This window comes from Pelobates fuscus, chromosome 4 (genome assembly GCF_036172605.1).
Source record: "Pelobates fuscus isolate aPelFus1 chromosome 4, aPelFus1.pri, whole genome shotgun sequence".
In the NCBI taxonomy this organism is placed as follows: Eukaryota; Metazoa; Chordata; class Amphibia; order Anura; family Pelobatidae; genus Pelobates; species Pelobates fuscus.
The window spans coordinates 288132833-288147489 of NC_086320.1; the positions used below are offsets into that span (position 1 = coordinate 288132833).

Genomic DNA, 14657 nt, shown 5'->3' on the forward strand with positions numbered 1-14657 from the left:
CAGTGCATTGCATTTTGTTTTTAAAACATAAATGTATCGGTTGATATGTGTGCCCAATACATACATTTCGAAAATGATGTCTGCATATAACAGCTACCTTTAGGTGTCGGACTACAGTATAATAAAAGAAGTGCTGACTAAAATAAACATTTAAATTATTAGCATGCCTTTAATAAAGCACTGATATTATTTGTAGCACCACATTTTTGCTGTCTTCATTTTGTAGAATGCAGAGGTTATCATGTGGTGTATAAAAATAATGGGGGGGGAGGGAGGGAATGCAGGGGAAAAGGATTGCACAAAAAAGAATCAGAAGGGGCGGAGCCAAGCGATCAAGCAGCCCAGACGTGTCCAAAGCGAGCTCCCACGTCTGGGGCCGGAAAACGGGGTACTACACCCAGCCACGAGCACCCACAAGCTGCAGACCGCAATAACGGTGACCGGGAGGGGCTGCCGATTCGGAGGGTACCTCTCTCGAACCCCGGTACACTCGTCCGGACACGCCGAGGTTTGCGGCCTACCTAATACTCAGCCACGGAGAGACGGCTGCTCTCCGGGCGACGCACCGCAGACTGGGACCCCAGTGACATCATCCCCCCCCCCCCAGGACCGGTGGGGGTCATCCCGGTCCGCAAATAAGCAGCTTCACTCACCCTGCTAACGGGAGCTGCGGACAGAGTGAGACCGCGAAAAAACCTGCACTTAAAATGGCGGACGCACCCTCTCCGCGAGGCAAGCAAAACGGGTGTGCAGCGGTGGACCTCATGATACAGCACCTCAATGAGTTCTTTGCCAAGCTATGGCAGAAATTGGAGGTATGTACACACGCAGCGGAGGGGTGTGCAGTCCCTGACCAAGCACTTCAGCCACACACGCTCAGCACATCCAGGCAGCGAGCTAGTGAGATCCCTCACCCACAGCAGCCCCCACACAAGCAGAAGCGCAGACTTCACAAACCCAGTTTTGCCGCAGAACAACCCCCAAGTGGCAGTGGCACTTGCCGCAAGCCGCGGAGTCCACCTACCAAGCTCCCAGCCCAGTTGGCGGAGAGAGTCCCAATATGGCGACGGATCAAGCAGCACTCCTCACTCACAGCGACAACGAAGAAACCACCAAGAAGTACCTACACAAAGTCACAAATGAAACCTGTACCAATGAAAGAGAGCCCGTGGGCTACCACAGAACCGACTGGAACAGTCAGCAGTGTCCCAGCCAGGCTCAAAGTCCTACCTCAATGCCCACAGCGTCACCCACAACAACAGGGTCGAGGTACTGACACACACCGACGAACCGCCCGACGACTCACTCACGTACCAGAAGCCTCCATCATAGGCCGTCTACAACGCCTTCCCAGGCCGAAGACCGCATGGAGTCAGACTCCAAGACACCGACCACTCCACCGGAGGCTTGCCCGCCGCTGGCGGCGGCAGAACATCCGAGCCCCACATGGCGCCCGACGAAGGGACGACCCGGTCTCTCTGAGCAACCGAGTCGGTGGACCACAGGTGAAGGCCTTCATAATGACCTGGGGACGGCCGACGCCAACTCGCACCAAGCCGTACCCCGGTGGCTCGTACTGAACGACGGTGCCAACCTCCCCACCCTGCCCAGCAGTGGTATTGGCTGAACAGGCCCCACTAACTGGCTGCCCCACCATCACCACTTTATCCCCCCATGGACTCTCCTTACTGGACTCTCACTTATGCATATGCCTCCCAGGTCGCATACTCGTATGACTTTATGTTATTATTTTACCTTAAGCTCTGATACTACTGCAAAGTCTGACGATAAAGCAACAAATGTTACAGCGACAAATGTTAATGCGACGAATGTTTAAGCGACACGTTAAAGCAACACGTTAAAGCGACGCATGTTAGAGCGACGCATGTTAGAGCGACGCATGTTAGAGCGACAAATGTTAGAGCGACAAATGTTAGAGCGACAAATGTTAGAGCGACAAATGTTAGAGCGACAAATGTTAGAGCGACAAATGTTAGAGCGACAAATGTTAGAGCGACAAATTCAACACGCATATTACACTTCAGCTACTGAACCTAAACGACTGAAATGCTCACTATTACTGACTAGCCAGGACCCAGCCTGATTCTACTAATATTATATTCTGTTTTGCTTACCGGTCGTAGTTAAATCATACACATATAAAAAAAGAGGTACGAATACTAAGGAAATGTTAGCAACCATTGTTATTGAACCCTAAACTGTAATCCAAATGCACATTTCCCTCTTTCTATTCTGTATCCCAATTACTACACCTCAATAAAAATACAGATTGACAAAAAAATAAAAAGAATCAGAACACCCACAAACCGACAAAAGAAGAGGAACTAAACCTTGGATTTTGTACATAAGTGCTTGGTAGGGTAACCTTGCCAAGGATGTCTATGCATCGTGTTCTCCAAACCATTTGGGTACCAAGAGTTATTACTAAATTTTAAATGTCTCTGGTCTGGATTGGTAAAAATAATCCAGTACGATCTGGGGTTTTCAGATTATAAAATCGAGACATTGATCACAGTATTCATCAGAATCTAGTTTTTGGCATTGGGCATCTAAATTGACATGAATGTCCACTGGACGTCCGCCTGTGTGGCTGAAATCTAGAATAAATTTCACAATGACAATGGAAAAAATAGCTTGTGGCCTTAAACAGTTTTTTTAAAGAACGCATCCATGTGTCCCAGATTTCATGGAATTTAGTTAAAGGGATCCTATAGTGCCAGGAAAACAAACCCGTTTTCCTGGCACAATAGGCTCCTAGAGTGCCAATTTCCCTCGCGCTCCTGTGGTGCTGAAGGGGTTAACTCCTTCAACCACTTACCTGAATCCAGTGCCGGTGTCCCTTGCCGCTGGGTCAGGCTCCTCCCCTGCCGGTGGGGAGACCTGCCGCGCGCTTTAGACCTCCTGAATAATGCTTTCCAATGGGGAAAATTTGATGCTGGAGGCCCATGAGGACGTCCGGCATCAGATAATGGACCAAAAGTTTGTTTGGATTCCAGAAGCCCTCTAGCCCTCGGAAGCCCTCTATTGGCTGTTTCACATTGCAGCACTAGGTGCAAAAGGGTCAAAGTACCCAGACTACTTCAATTAGCTGATGTGGTCTGGATGCCTACAGTGTCCTTTTAATAAATGGCAAACCGTATCAATTTGTCAATAAACATTGTATCTTTCAGTGTTACTGTTAATTGGGAACACTTTTTTTTACCTTGTATTTTGGGGCATATCCATCCTATGTGGAAATAGTTCCTTTCAGAATTACAGACTCCAAGAAGGTCAAGTATGTCCCATACTGCAAGAGTGGTGTATCACCTAAAGATTGAAGCGATAAGACTAGCTGAATACCATGGCAGTTTTATTATAGCTTGGTCTGTTAACCACTTGTTTACCCTATTCAAGGATATGGAGGACACATTGTCTTGGGCCAAAGACAGGTCTCCCCCTTTCCATTGTGGTTTTTGTGCCCTTGACTGCTGTGCCAGAAGCAGGTCCCACCTTAATATTGCCCTCACCCAATGCCCTCTTTGCTTCAAGGGCTGTATTAAGTAATCGTAAACTCATCATAACAGGTTTACTTTAACATTTTAAAGTTTGGCAGAACATACCAAAGATAAGGCATTGATTTTAATTTCCATTTGCACTAGTGGTATAACACAAGTCTGAATTATATAAACGCAGGAAGTACTTTCAAACCTGAAAATCAAGTTACTCTTAAAGGGACATTCCACTGCCCAAATAAATAAACATCACTGTGTAGTAGATATGCCCCAAATGAAAACATACATGCTTTTATTTGATTTTTTTATATCTAAAAACAGCTTGCAAAACCTGAAGTTCTCCTGTATGCGGACTTTGCAAGCCCTCCCCCTTCCTAACTCCGCCCAGACTGTGGCGGTCTAATCAGACTTTCCATTGTAACTCAATGAGAGGTCTTTAGAAGGCAGGTGCTCTGGTAAACTGCTGCCTCAACCTAGCTAACCAAACCAGGAAGCAACAGGACCAGTTGCATGCTTGAAAGCCAGGGGGGCGTAAACAGGTTAATTTATAAAAGTGCCAATTTCTATTGAAAAACTGCACTTTTTTTGCAAGAGCAAAACAAATATAGGACACACACTTCAGGTGCTTTTACGGTCTGGAGTATCCCTTTAAGGGTTTATTCACTAAAAAGTTTGTTGTGTGGAACTGCGAATTGAGCTTGGTTCGTATCATATGCGGGTCACTGCGGCAGGAAACGCGTACATGCTGCAATTTTAACTCTCCAATAAAGGTACAATTTTTATATAAAAGTAAAGAAATCACCATGTATAAATAAGAACTTAACCAAAAAAAGTGTATCCGTAAAACCTCAAACCTAAAGCAAAAAAAAAAAGAGATTATGTCTACACATATGTAACATATATATTGGGGGAAAGGAAAAAAAAAAGTTTTGTGAAATACAGAAAATAATTGATCTAGGGAAAAACCACACAGAATAGTGTAATATAGCTGGAGAAAATAGATATTCTCCTAGACATCAATTCTTTTTACTAGGTTGTAATTGTATTTATTTCACAGAACTTTCCTTTTTCCCCCCACTGTTTTATATACTCTACTGGTGAGTCTGCTAGTTTGCTTTTTTTTTTTGTCAATCTGATTTTTATTAAGGCATATAGTATGGGGTACAAAAGAGAAGACGGGGGAAACGTTTCAGCGAGTTACATTATAGGGTTGGCACAACAATACATATAGTTAGAGTACATTTCCAGATTTTCAATGCCTAATTTTATTTTTTTTTTATGTAGTGTAGTTATATAGATGTGACAGCAGAAGTTCTATGCAAGCTAAACAGGTTTTCAGTTATTTAAGATTTCGTAAAGCTGAGTAACGTAAAGAAAATACAGGCCTAACGGTAACACGTGACAACATCTCCTATGTCGGACTGCCTCATGTTATGTTAGCGGAATAAACAGTACGATTGGGAACAGAATGGCTTATTTGTCTTAATCTTGCTAATCATAAGCAAAGTATCAAGTGAGTAATTAAGTAATGTAAAACAGTGCCCTGTACTATCATGCACGGTTATCAAGGTTATACTATGGCTGTGATTACTGCAGTTTATGTGGCTTAAACATGCTTCAAGTTGCATAAGTACCCAGTACTGCTCAGTGTGTCAAACTAGGCAATGCTGGTGCAGTGTACCCTGGAGAAGGTCTCATGCAAAAGTCCAAAGTTCTGTTGGTCGAACTATGTTCGCTGTGCTGCGGGTTGAGGTGATGGCTGTGGGCCGTAGTCCGCTGAATACTGGGTTGCCTCACCCGATGCCCACTCTGGCGGCCTTGTGTGCAGGGCTGTGTAGACGTGATCTGGGGGGGAAGCTCAGTCCAGGACTGCTGCTGGTGAGGGGCTGTGGTCGTCGAGTGTGGGGGCGGTGTGAGGGCGGTCGGGTCTCCCCACGGCCCCAGGCTTTTAGTGGGGTCTGCATCCTGGTTCCACGAACTCGGGTGCTACAAGAGGCCCAGTTCTTCCCTGTGAGGGCGCTTCGGAGAACCCTGGTGTTACGGCGCCGCCAGCGGCGGTTAGGCTTCCGGCGATGTGGCTGATGCTGTGGAGTTATCCTCCTGGTGACCCCCGGCCCGGGTGGGCAGTCGGCGCTCAGCTTTGGCGTTAAAGGGTGTGTAGTGCCCGTGGAGGGCCCTTTCCGCCCCTGTTTCCCCGGCCCACATGCTGTACCTCCGTGTTGTACGCGGGGTGTTGCAAAGAGTCTGTCCAGCTTGTCCATGAATTGTTGGAAGATTATATCCAGGCTTGTGGCTTGTACGGGTACCAGTTCTGTACGGCAAGGGGCTTCTGCAGTAGTGCTAGGCCCGGAGCCCGAACCAGTGTGGGCAGATGCCGTCCGTGTAGCCATGGGTGTCGCTTCAGTGGGGACCGGGATAACCCCCGCCGGTCCATAGGGGGGGGAACGGGGTTTCCAGCTTTGCCTTGCCGTGTTCGTCTGCAGCGGGAGAGCGGCCGCCTCTCCCACCGCCACCATGCTTGTAGGCCGCAGACCTGCGTGGGTCGGGCCCGGAACATAGGGCCACTCGCTTGGTGTCAACATGACGGGCTCGGTGTCCTCTATCACTTGGGAGCACCGGGTCATCGGTTTGCTGCCTCTGGTTACCGGGAATCGGCTTTAGGTGAGTTGAGACGCGGGAGCAACAGCGACATGCGTCTGCTCCCCTCCGCAGTCAGGCCCCGCCCCCCTGCTAGTTTGCTTTTTAACTCTAAATAGTATATAGTATATGCACCTGTAGTTGTTAATGTGTTACAACCATTAATTGTTGTTCAATGTGTTTAGCAGTCAGCCGTTTACAGGGGCATCTAACTGCCAAGAGGTGGGCGGGGGGAGGTCTATGACTGACTATGCCTGCTTTAGGGCTTTGTTGAGGACTGGGAAAACTATTCACACAATTAGCAGGTTGCTACATTGTCTTTAGAATGTACTATGAAAAGGGACTCTCCAGGCAGCCCCTGTTTACTCACCTGGTTCCAGCGCCGGGAGCCTCGTGAAGCTGCGCCCCCTATTTCGTCAAAATGACGAAATAGGCGGGCGCGAGCAGGGAGCAGTCAGACGCTTCCATTTGGAAGCGTCATTGCTCCCTTGTGCACATGCGCGGCTTCGCCGCACATGCGCACAGACTTCAGAGGGCGGCATTCATACCGCCCTCTGAAGTCCTCAGCGCACTACCGCACATGCGCGCGGTGTGAGCAGCCGCGAGCTGAGCTGACTGACAGCTCAGCTCGCGGTCTTTGCCCGCCCCCTCTCCTCTCTGACAGGCTGGAGAGAGAAGGCGCGCACACAGTGCCTTCTCTCTCCTGCACACGTCAGACGTATTTTCAAACGTCTGACGTGTACAGGGCCTTTTTTAGGGCCCTGCATGATAGGAAGTGCCTCTAGTGGCCGTCTGAGTGACGACCACTGGAGGTATTCCTATCAATCAATGTAAACACTGTATTTTCTCTGAAAATACAGTGTTTACATTAGATTGCCTGCAGGGAGCTATAGATCTCACCTGAACAAATACATTAAGCTGTAGTTGTTCAGGTGATTTCCAGGTTTAGTTATCACCATAAAGAATCTGTCCTAGACAAACTTTTTTTTTATCCAAATTGTGGTTATAACACTTCCTTGTATGACTCACATATCCTGCATGACAATTTACAGAGCAATATATGTGTACTAGAGATAAAATCAGAAATCCGGAGGAAAGCAATCAGTGGTTTTATGGAACAATCACATGACCCTGGAATAGCGTTGACAGCTGGTTTGTAAAATTTAGACCAGAGTTTTAGCATTTCTTAAAGGAACAGTTTAGTTACCTTAAGGCACCATAACAACATAATCTAAACAAAGTTATGGGGCCAGGAGATGCCTGTTGCACTCTAACCTCGAGGGGTTAAACAGTTCTTGAGCGATTTAACCATTAAGTTGCCTACAGTGCCGATCTCCACGCCCCAGGCGACATCCTGCTTCTGAAATGTAACTTTCAGGAAGCAGAGTGCTGCTGGGCCGCGGTGCGCCCATTGGCTGAGATGGGTCAGTTGACGCTATGTCAATCATTGACACCCCATTCACAAAACTGTCTTGAAAAGAAACGTACCTCGTCCTGAAAGGGAAATTTCAGAAGCCGGATGCAGCCTGAGGGGGGATTGGAGATTACTGCTGTAGACAACCTGGTTTAATTCCTTAAAGTAAGAGTGCACCTGGGGCCTCCTGTCACCATAACATCATTTAGACGAGGTTGTTTCTGTGCATGAAGTTTTCCTTTAATTTCTACCTGCACTCACCAACTTAATAACAAACCTTCCATATACACAAACAAAATTACACACCAAAACACTAACAATAACTAACTGTTCCTCTATAAAAGCACAAGTAATTTGAAACATTGGGTTGGATGGAACACACCAGTTCTCAGTTCTGTTACTATAAGTAAATATTTTATTTCTGAATTGTGTTGTTCTTTATTTTTATTTCAATTTTAGGTTTTATTTTTCATCCTGTTGTGCATATGATTTTATTCTTTGATTTAAAAAGAGTCATAAACAGTTCACATTCAGTATTGTCATCATAAACATGTAAATTATATTATACCCTTTTTTAAACCAGATTCTACCACACAGACTGTGAAACCAAGAAAATAGATACACATTCTTGCAGTAATATAAGAACAAGCAATGAAATTACTAAGATTTTTCAAAATTTCTAAAATCATTTCTGAAGAATTTGTAAGTCTGGCTAAAATCCCTTTACTCTTTAATTTGCAATCCCACCTCTGAATGGATCAGAAACCGCTCCACAGTGTCCATTTGAATCGGTCTGAAATTACCCTAAACACATCTGAAGAGACACTTTGTAGTAATTTTGTTGCATTTCAAAATTTCAAGTGATTTGATAAGCCAGAGCATATTCTCAGCATTACTAGCTAGTGTGCTCCATTAGAGATATGAATATACCAACTAGGGCTGATAGTTATACCCTGATGGAGCATGCTCTTAACACCCGAACCTTTGGTGGTTTTGTGACTAGGTCAAGAGGTAGCAGTGTGGAGCCTTTACAGTAAATAGGAACCAGGTTAGTTCTGTGTAAATCGAATAGCTTGAGTAAGCAAAAAAAATCTCAGGGTTGTTCACTAAAGTGAGAACTGTTGAGAATGTAAAGTGATTTTAAAAGGCCAAAGTAGGCAGTCATCGCTGACTTTTTCCACTTTAGCGATTTTTGTTTTAAATATGAAATTCACTTCATATTCCCAAAAATGTAATTTGTGAATAAAACCAGCAACTGTTTTCCAAAAACCCTTTAAAGCCCAGAACACAGCGAGTGGCTGGCAGAGGTTACTAGGAGTCATAATACATTGGAAGTATAATTACCTACCCCTGAGAGCAGACATGCTCTCCTAAAAACACAAAACAGGTAGCATGGTAGCCGCTTTTCATGTTGGCACAAACTGTATAATAAATTCTAAAATACACACAATACAATGTACTCCTTGATTACATGAATTGCAACCAGAAAGAACCCATCCAGGTTATGGCAAAACATCATCAGCAATTTAGCAACTATGACTAATGACATCTTAATATAAAGCAAAAACTGCCTGTCTATGCACCCTATTTACACGCCATATGAATCTATTATATGGGATCAGAGAGGTCCCCCGGAGGATAAATGGGTGCTCCCTAACACTCTGAGCTTGATTTCAAAGTTGTGAAGAATGAAATCCACAAAATTACCTCTATAGTTTTCATAGAGAAAGCAAACACACAGCACATGAGCACGTAGCAAAACATATTAAATACATTTAACCAAAAGTAAAAACAGTCAATGCTTAGCTAAATTTAGACAAAGTTTAATGTTCCTTTCCAATAAAGGGCCACTATTATCTTTAATGGTTATGGTACAGAGAGACAGCAATGCAAATACTACCTTTTCTGGGAAACGTAGCCACTAGTGGGGCTTCCTGGGTCACTCAGCATCTTCACACAGCATGAAGGCATTTTTCACATAGAGATGCTTGGAGACAATGTATCTCTATATGTAGATGCTTCACCAATGCTAATGACTAAAATCATCACATCACGAACGATGATCTCAGCCAGGGGAGAAACAGCAGCAATGGCAAGACTGTCATTCTGGGAGACAAAATGTAAGTACAACTCTTTTTCATAGATCTAAAAAAGTACTATACCACTCTTAACTCCTTATAGGCAGCCTCACGCCTTATTATCTGTCAACATGTAGCAGTGACACCGCTACATAACTGTATCTTCATTGTATTGTATTGTCTTGTGATTGGATATTTCTAAACAATTTTTTTTTTTATAAAATAAAGAATAAATCTGAAAAGAAAAAAAAATGTAGCAGTGATACAGCTGTATTAAACGTTAGCAATGTATGGGTTTTCACTAGACGAGAATTTACAAATTACTAAATTTCATCAGAACAGCAAACATGAAGAAAAAAAAATATTCTTTATAGTTTTGAGGGATATTTGAAAGTATATATATATATACACACACCAGGGAACATGTCTCTTAATCACGGTCATTGTTTTTATTCTTACACCATGCTCCCATTACATCTTACTACTAATGCTTAGAGGAAATCTTCGGAGCTATAAGTTGGGGCCTAAGTGAAATGAGGTCAAGGAATAGAGCAACACTTGAGATGTTGTGGACTACATCATCCACAATGCTCTTACAGACGTAATGGTGGCAAAGCATCAGGGGAGATTTAGTCCAAAACATCTAAAGTGCTGAAGGTTTCCTGAACGAGAGTTTGCTTTGAGATGGGGAAATAAAAATGAAGTGCAAGAAATAAAGGCAATTGATTCCTTTTAATGTAACATTTACAGCATTTTGAGTGAAAATAATGGTAAATTCTCATTAACTAAAAGAAATAGTTAAATTCCTAACCTATATATTTCCCATTCACTCATTGTTATGTATTTTTTTTTAACATTTATCCCACGCTGTGTTTGAATCTTCAACAATACATTTCTGAGAAAACAAATCTGGATTTGCTGATAATACAAAGACAAAAAACAGGGTGTGGGGAAAATATATGTTACGATGGTACATATACAATGTACGATAATGTACTAGACCAGGCATAGACAACCTTCGGCACTACAGATGTTTTGGACTACACCTCCCATGATGCTTTTTCAGCATTATGGGTGTAAGAGCATTATGGGGGATGTAGTGCCAAAGGTTGCCTACCCCTGTACTAGAGTATGTAAGTGACAAAACAAAAGCTACTCTGAAATCTTGACTATCTTTCACCTTTAACAATTTTCACACAAAAGGAAGGAAGGTATATGGAAGTTACAGCTCACAGAAAAACAATGAATTGGAAAGCAGTTTTGTTTGCATTTAATACCCTTTAATATGCATCATTTTTCTACAGAAACATACAAGCTGTTGCTTAGACTTTACACAAAACAAAGACAGCAGTGATGAGAATAATCACATTTCAGTAATACTAAATTGTCCTAAGAAAGTGGTACATTGAAAACAACATAGAAAATGAGACTAGATAATATTATTACTACAAACTAGAAGCGACTCCACTGTCTCTAACAGCATCATTGTCTAGTGTTCTCCTCCCAGAAACCCCATTGGACCATGCACTATGAACAGCTAACATCCAATCCGTATCATCTAACCTATTTCAGCTACAAAACTAGAACTACAAGTCAAATGTAGCATTTCAAGGATTTGGCTATTGGAATTTGGTGCATCTAGGGGTAGGCATCAAATGTACTTCACCCCAACTTTGCAACTAGTACTGGACATTTACTAATGATCATTATTTCGGATTACTATCCTTAGCTTATTGACTCGGACAAAAAAATAATTTTGTAGTGAAAGAAGCTGTAAACATTGCAAATGGCACACGGTAGAATTCAGTCCTACTTTCGTCTGTTCTACAAGACATGAAAAAAAGGACACAATCTCAGGATTACATAATTTAAAATATTCAACACATGACCATTTCGTAGTCTACTTTAGGTCCATCGTTCTCTTTTAACCGCTTCCACGTTCAATCATGTAGCTCCAAAACTTGAAACACTTGTCTTATCAGTTCAGTTGATTTTAAAGGATTTTATATATTTTTTGTGAAGAATGCATAACGTTTCATGTTTGAAGCATGTCCACCATTTTTGTCTACAATCTACACCATCTAATTTTTCCAGAGCGGGCAATGTAACATTCTCTCTGAGAATGTACTGTAGGAATGAAGAATTTCCCCAATGCGATATATGGGGTACACGGTTATACAGCATAAATACAAATACCAGTTAGACAGAGTAAGGTCAATAGGTTTGGAAGACGCATAATGTAAGGCGTACGATGAGTTAGTGAGTGGTTAATGTGAAAAAAAACTACTTTTTATTTTGACATGAACAGGTATGTCTGTAATGGCTGTCAGGCTATTTGTATACATGGAAACATCAGGTTCAGTTGACAGCTATATCAAGTTGGCAGTACAGGAAACAAATTTCAATAATTGAAGAAATTAATTTACTCTCTCCTTATATGTCTAAGTTAAATGTATGATAACCTGCTGTATAGGTGGATAGATGTCTTGACTGAAATAAAATGTATAGTATGTTTTGGGTTGCGTTGAGATCTTTGAATATCTTTTAATTATGTGCATACATATGTCCTTGACTCCCACATCCATGATGAGATTTTAAAGACCGTTGTAAAAGTGCTTGTCCAAATTGCATCATTACATGTTCTAGTGCCATATCAGAAATCAATCCAATCGCTAAAATGTCAATGCAATCTCTATTCCCATCTTGACATCCGAACAGAGAGGAACACTATTTGTCTGTCAGAACAATAATGGAAACCTCCACAGCAAAAACATGAAGAACAAAAACAATCCTTGCTACAAATGTTCATAGGAGAAGTCATATCCATTAATCCATTTGGCACAGATTGCTTGGGCTTTGCAGCAATTTATTGCTTTGATGATGGCTATTCTGCACTTCATCCCCCTCCCCCCCCAAAATATCCCAAGAGCATACAGTAAATCGGGACAGGAAAAAGCAGAGTGACTGCCCTCTAGAAAAGCCACCTGTACTTTATCACACCGTCTCATGCTATGTATCTCCAGCTCAAATTCATCCAGATCCCAGCAGCGGCACACTCGGTGTGTGGTGAGCAAAGATTGTTGGCCAAGATAGTCTCCTCTGTCATATGCCAAGTGGCTCACACTTTATTAGACAAAACCATTGACACCACCTGCCTGCCTGTGCCAGGATCATTCTCTGGCTTTGCATGGTATAAAGATAGCTGTTTCATCTTGTTGTCCAGCGCACAGAATACCGTGGACTTCCTGATATTATTAGTCGTGTTGCTGTTATTGTTTATTCTGTCTTGGGCTTTGTTTTCTGATCCTTCTGCTCTATTCCCTGTACAAATGCAAAACATACAGAAAAAGACATAAGTATAGAAGAGAATTTATTTTTGCATATATTTAGTATATTCGTATAGTAAGCATCTATATAAGAACACACAAATCTTTACCAGGGTTTCAGATTATTTATTTATGTTGCTTTTCACCCCCGGACAGGAATTAACCATACTTATATTTTTGGTGTTGTGTATAATGTTGACTTGTGTAATAAAAAATATATATTTATATATCTTGGTGTAAATCTTATCAAATAAATTAGAATTTGCTGGTATAAAGTAAAGTGATATAAGTAAAAAGTTCATGCACGAGGCAGCGCGTGACCGTCAAGCTGGATGGCAGCAGATTGCATCGGCTCCTCTGCAAACTAGCTATTACAGCGACTAACTTACCTACTGGCACCCTATTTTGTCATCCACCACTGCTGGCCTGTGTGTGGATTCCTGTGGGCACATCTATCTACGGGTACCAGCTTTCGACCTGCTTGTGCGGCTTGCCAATTGACAACGGATCCCAAGCCTGGTCTGCACAGGCCTCACTTGATTTCAACAAGAGCCCTGTACTCCTGTGGGGTTATCCCAGTCCCCGCTGGGCTTGTTTGCTAAATTCCTCTTGAAGGAGAAGGCCTCACCAGCCCAATGCGGGCCTGCAACTAAGCTATGCAAAATGGATGCTGCTCACGTCTGCTCTGTACAGGATCCGTTGCCACAAAGCTCCAAATCTGTAAGCACTCATGCCCGAACCCTTACTAAGCTGGATGCTATTTTCGAACAATTCTGGGCCAAGTTGGCTAAGCGACTGAGCGCGGAGGATTCCGGTTCCTTTACAGGTAGCAGTGCACTGCAGAGAGATACCAGGGGGCCCCTTCCTGGCAAATATTTCCCTGTAGAATATAGCTCTCCTCAACGATGCCTCCCTGGGAGCCACTTGGGGTCTAACCCCATTACACCACCCACACAGGCGAAGAGCCGTTAGGCACCACAAGCGGCAACCTGCCAGACATCACTTTAGGGCCCACAAGGATCCCACAATTGAAGGGCTTAGACTCTGAGTACCCGGGGTCCGTAGTTGCGAGGTGTTTGGCTCTACAACATACCCAGGGCTGGAGAGGTGCCGTCAAACTGATCTCTTGAGCGGAAACCACAGGCCTTCACAGGCACTGCCCAGTCAGGGTTTCGGATGACTGTCCTTTCATTTAATTGTACCAGCCTACTATCCAGGCATTGAGCTCCTGTCTCCATGGTGGTAACTAACCTCCTCTTAATGCACCTTTTGTCTCAGTGGTCTAACAGTGCTAGTTAACTATTATTTTCCTTTGCATGTTCATTTGAATGCCAATATTCTGTTTTGCTAATGTAGGCATATTAAAAGTCTATGAGTACTCCTTAATTATACAAAGCCTATTAACTATTAACATGACTAGTAGTTATCTCATTATTAAATGCCTTACTATTCTAGAAAACATAGGCGTGTTTACCGGAAGCTACTGTAACCTTTACATTAACCCCTTAAGGACACATGACATGTGTGACGTCATGATTCCCTTTTATTACAGAAGTTTGGTCCTTAAGGGGTTAAAAATCGTGCTGTTTCATGTGACGCATACTGCTATCTCTGTTATACGTTTTATTGTTTTTTCTGATATTATTGCATTTGCTGTTGTGGCAATGCAGGATGCTTTGTACGCTTATGC

At 43.1% G+C, this 14657-nt stretch overlaps 1 protein-coding gene across 1 annotated transcript in view; it reads right to left on the reverse strand.

The window, feature by feature from the left end:
* Window positions 1-11385: 11385 nt before the first annotated feature.
* Window positions 11386-14657, reverse strand: part of SH3BP5 (SH3 domain binding protein 5) — an 88151-nt gene continuing 84879 nt past the window's right edge. The window contains exon 9 of the mRNA XM_063452181.1: window positions 11386-12962. Coding sequence (XP_063308251.1) covers window positions 12760-12962 — 203 coding nt within the window. The 3' untranslated portion in view covers window positions 11386-12759. The remainder of the gene's footprint in view (window positions 12963-14657) is intronic.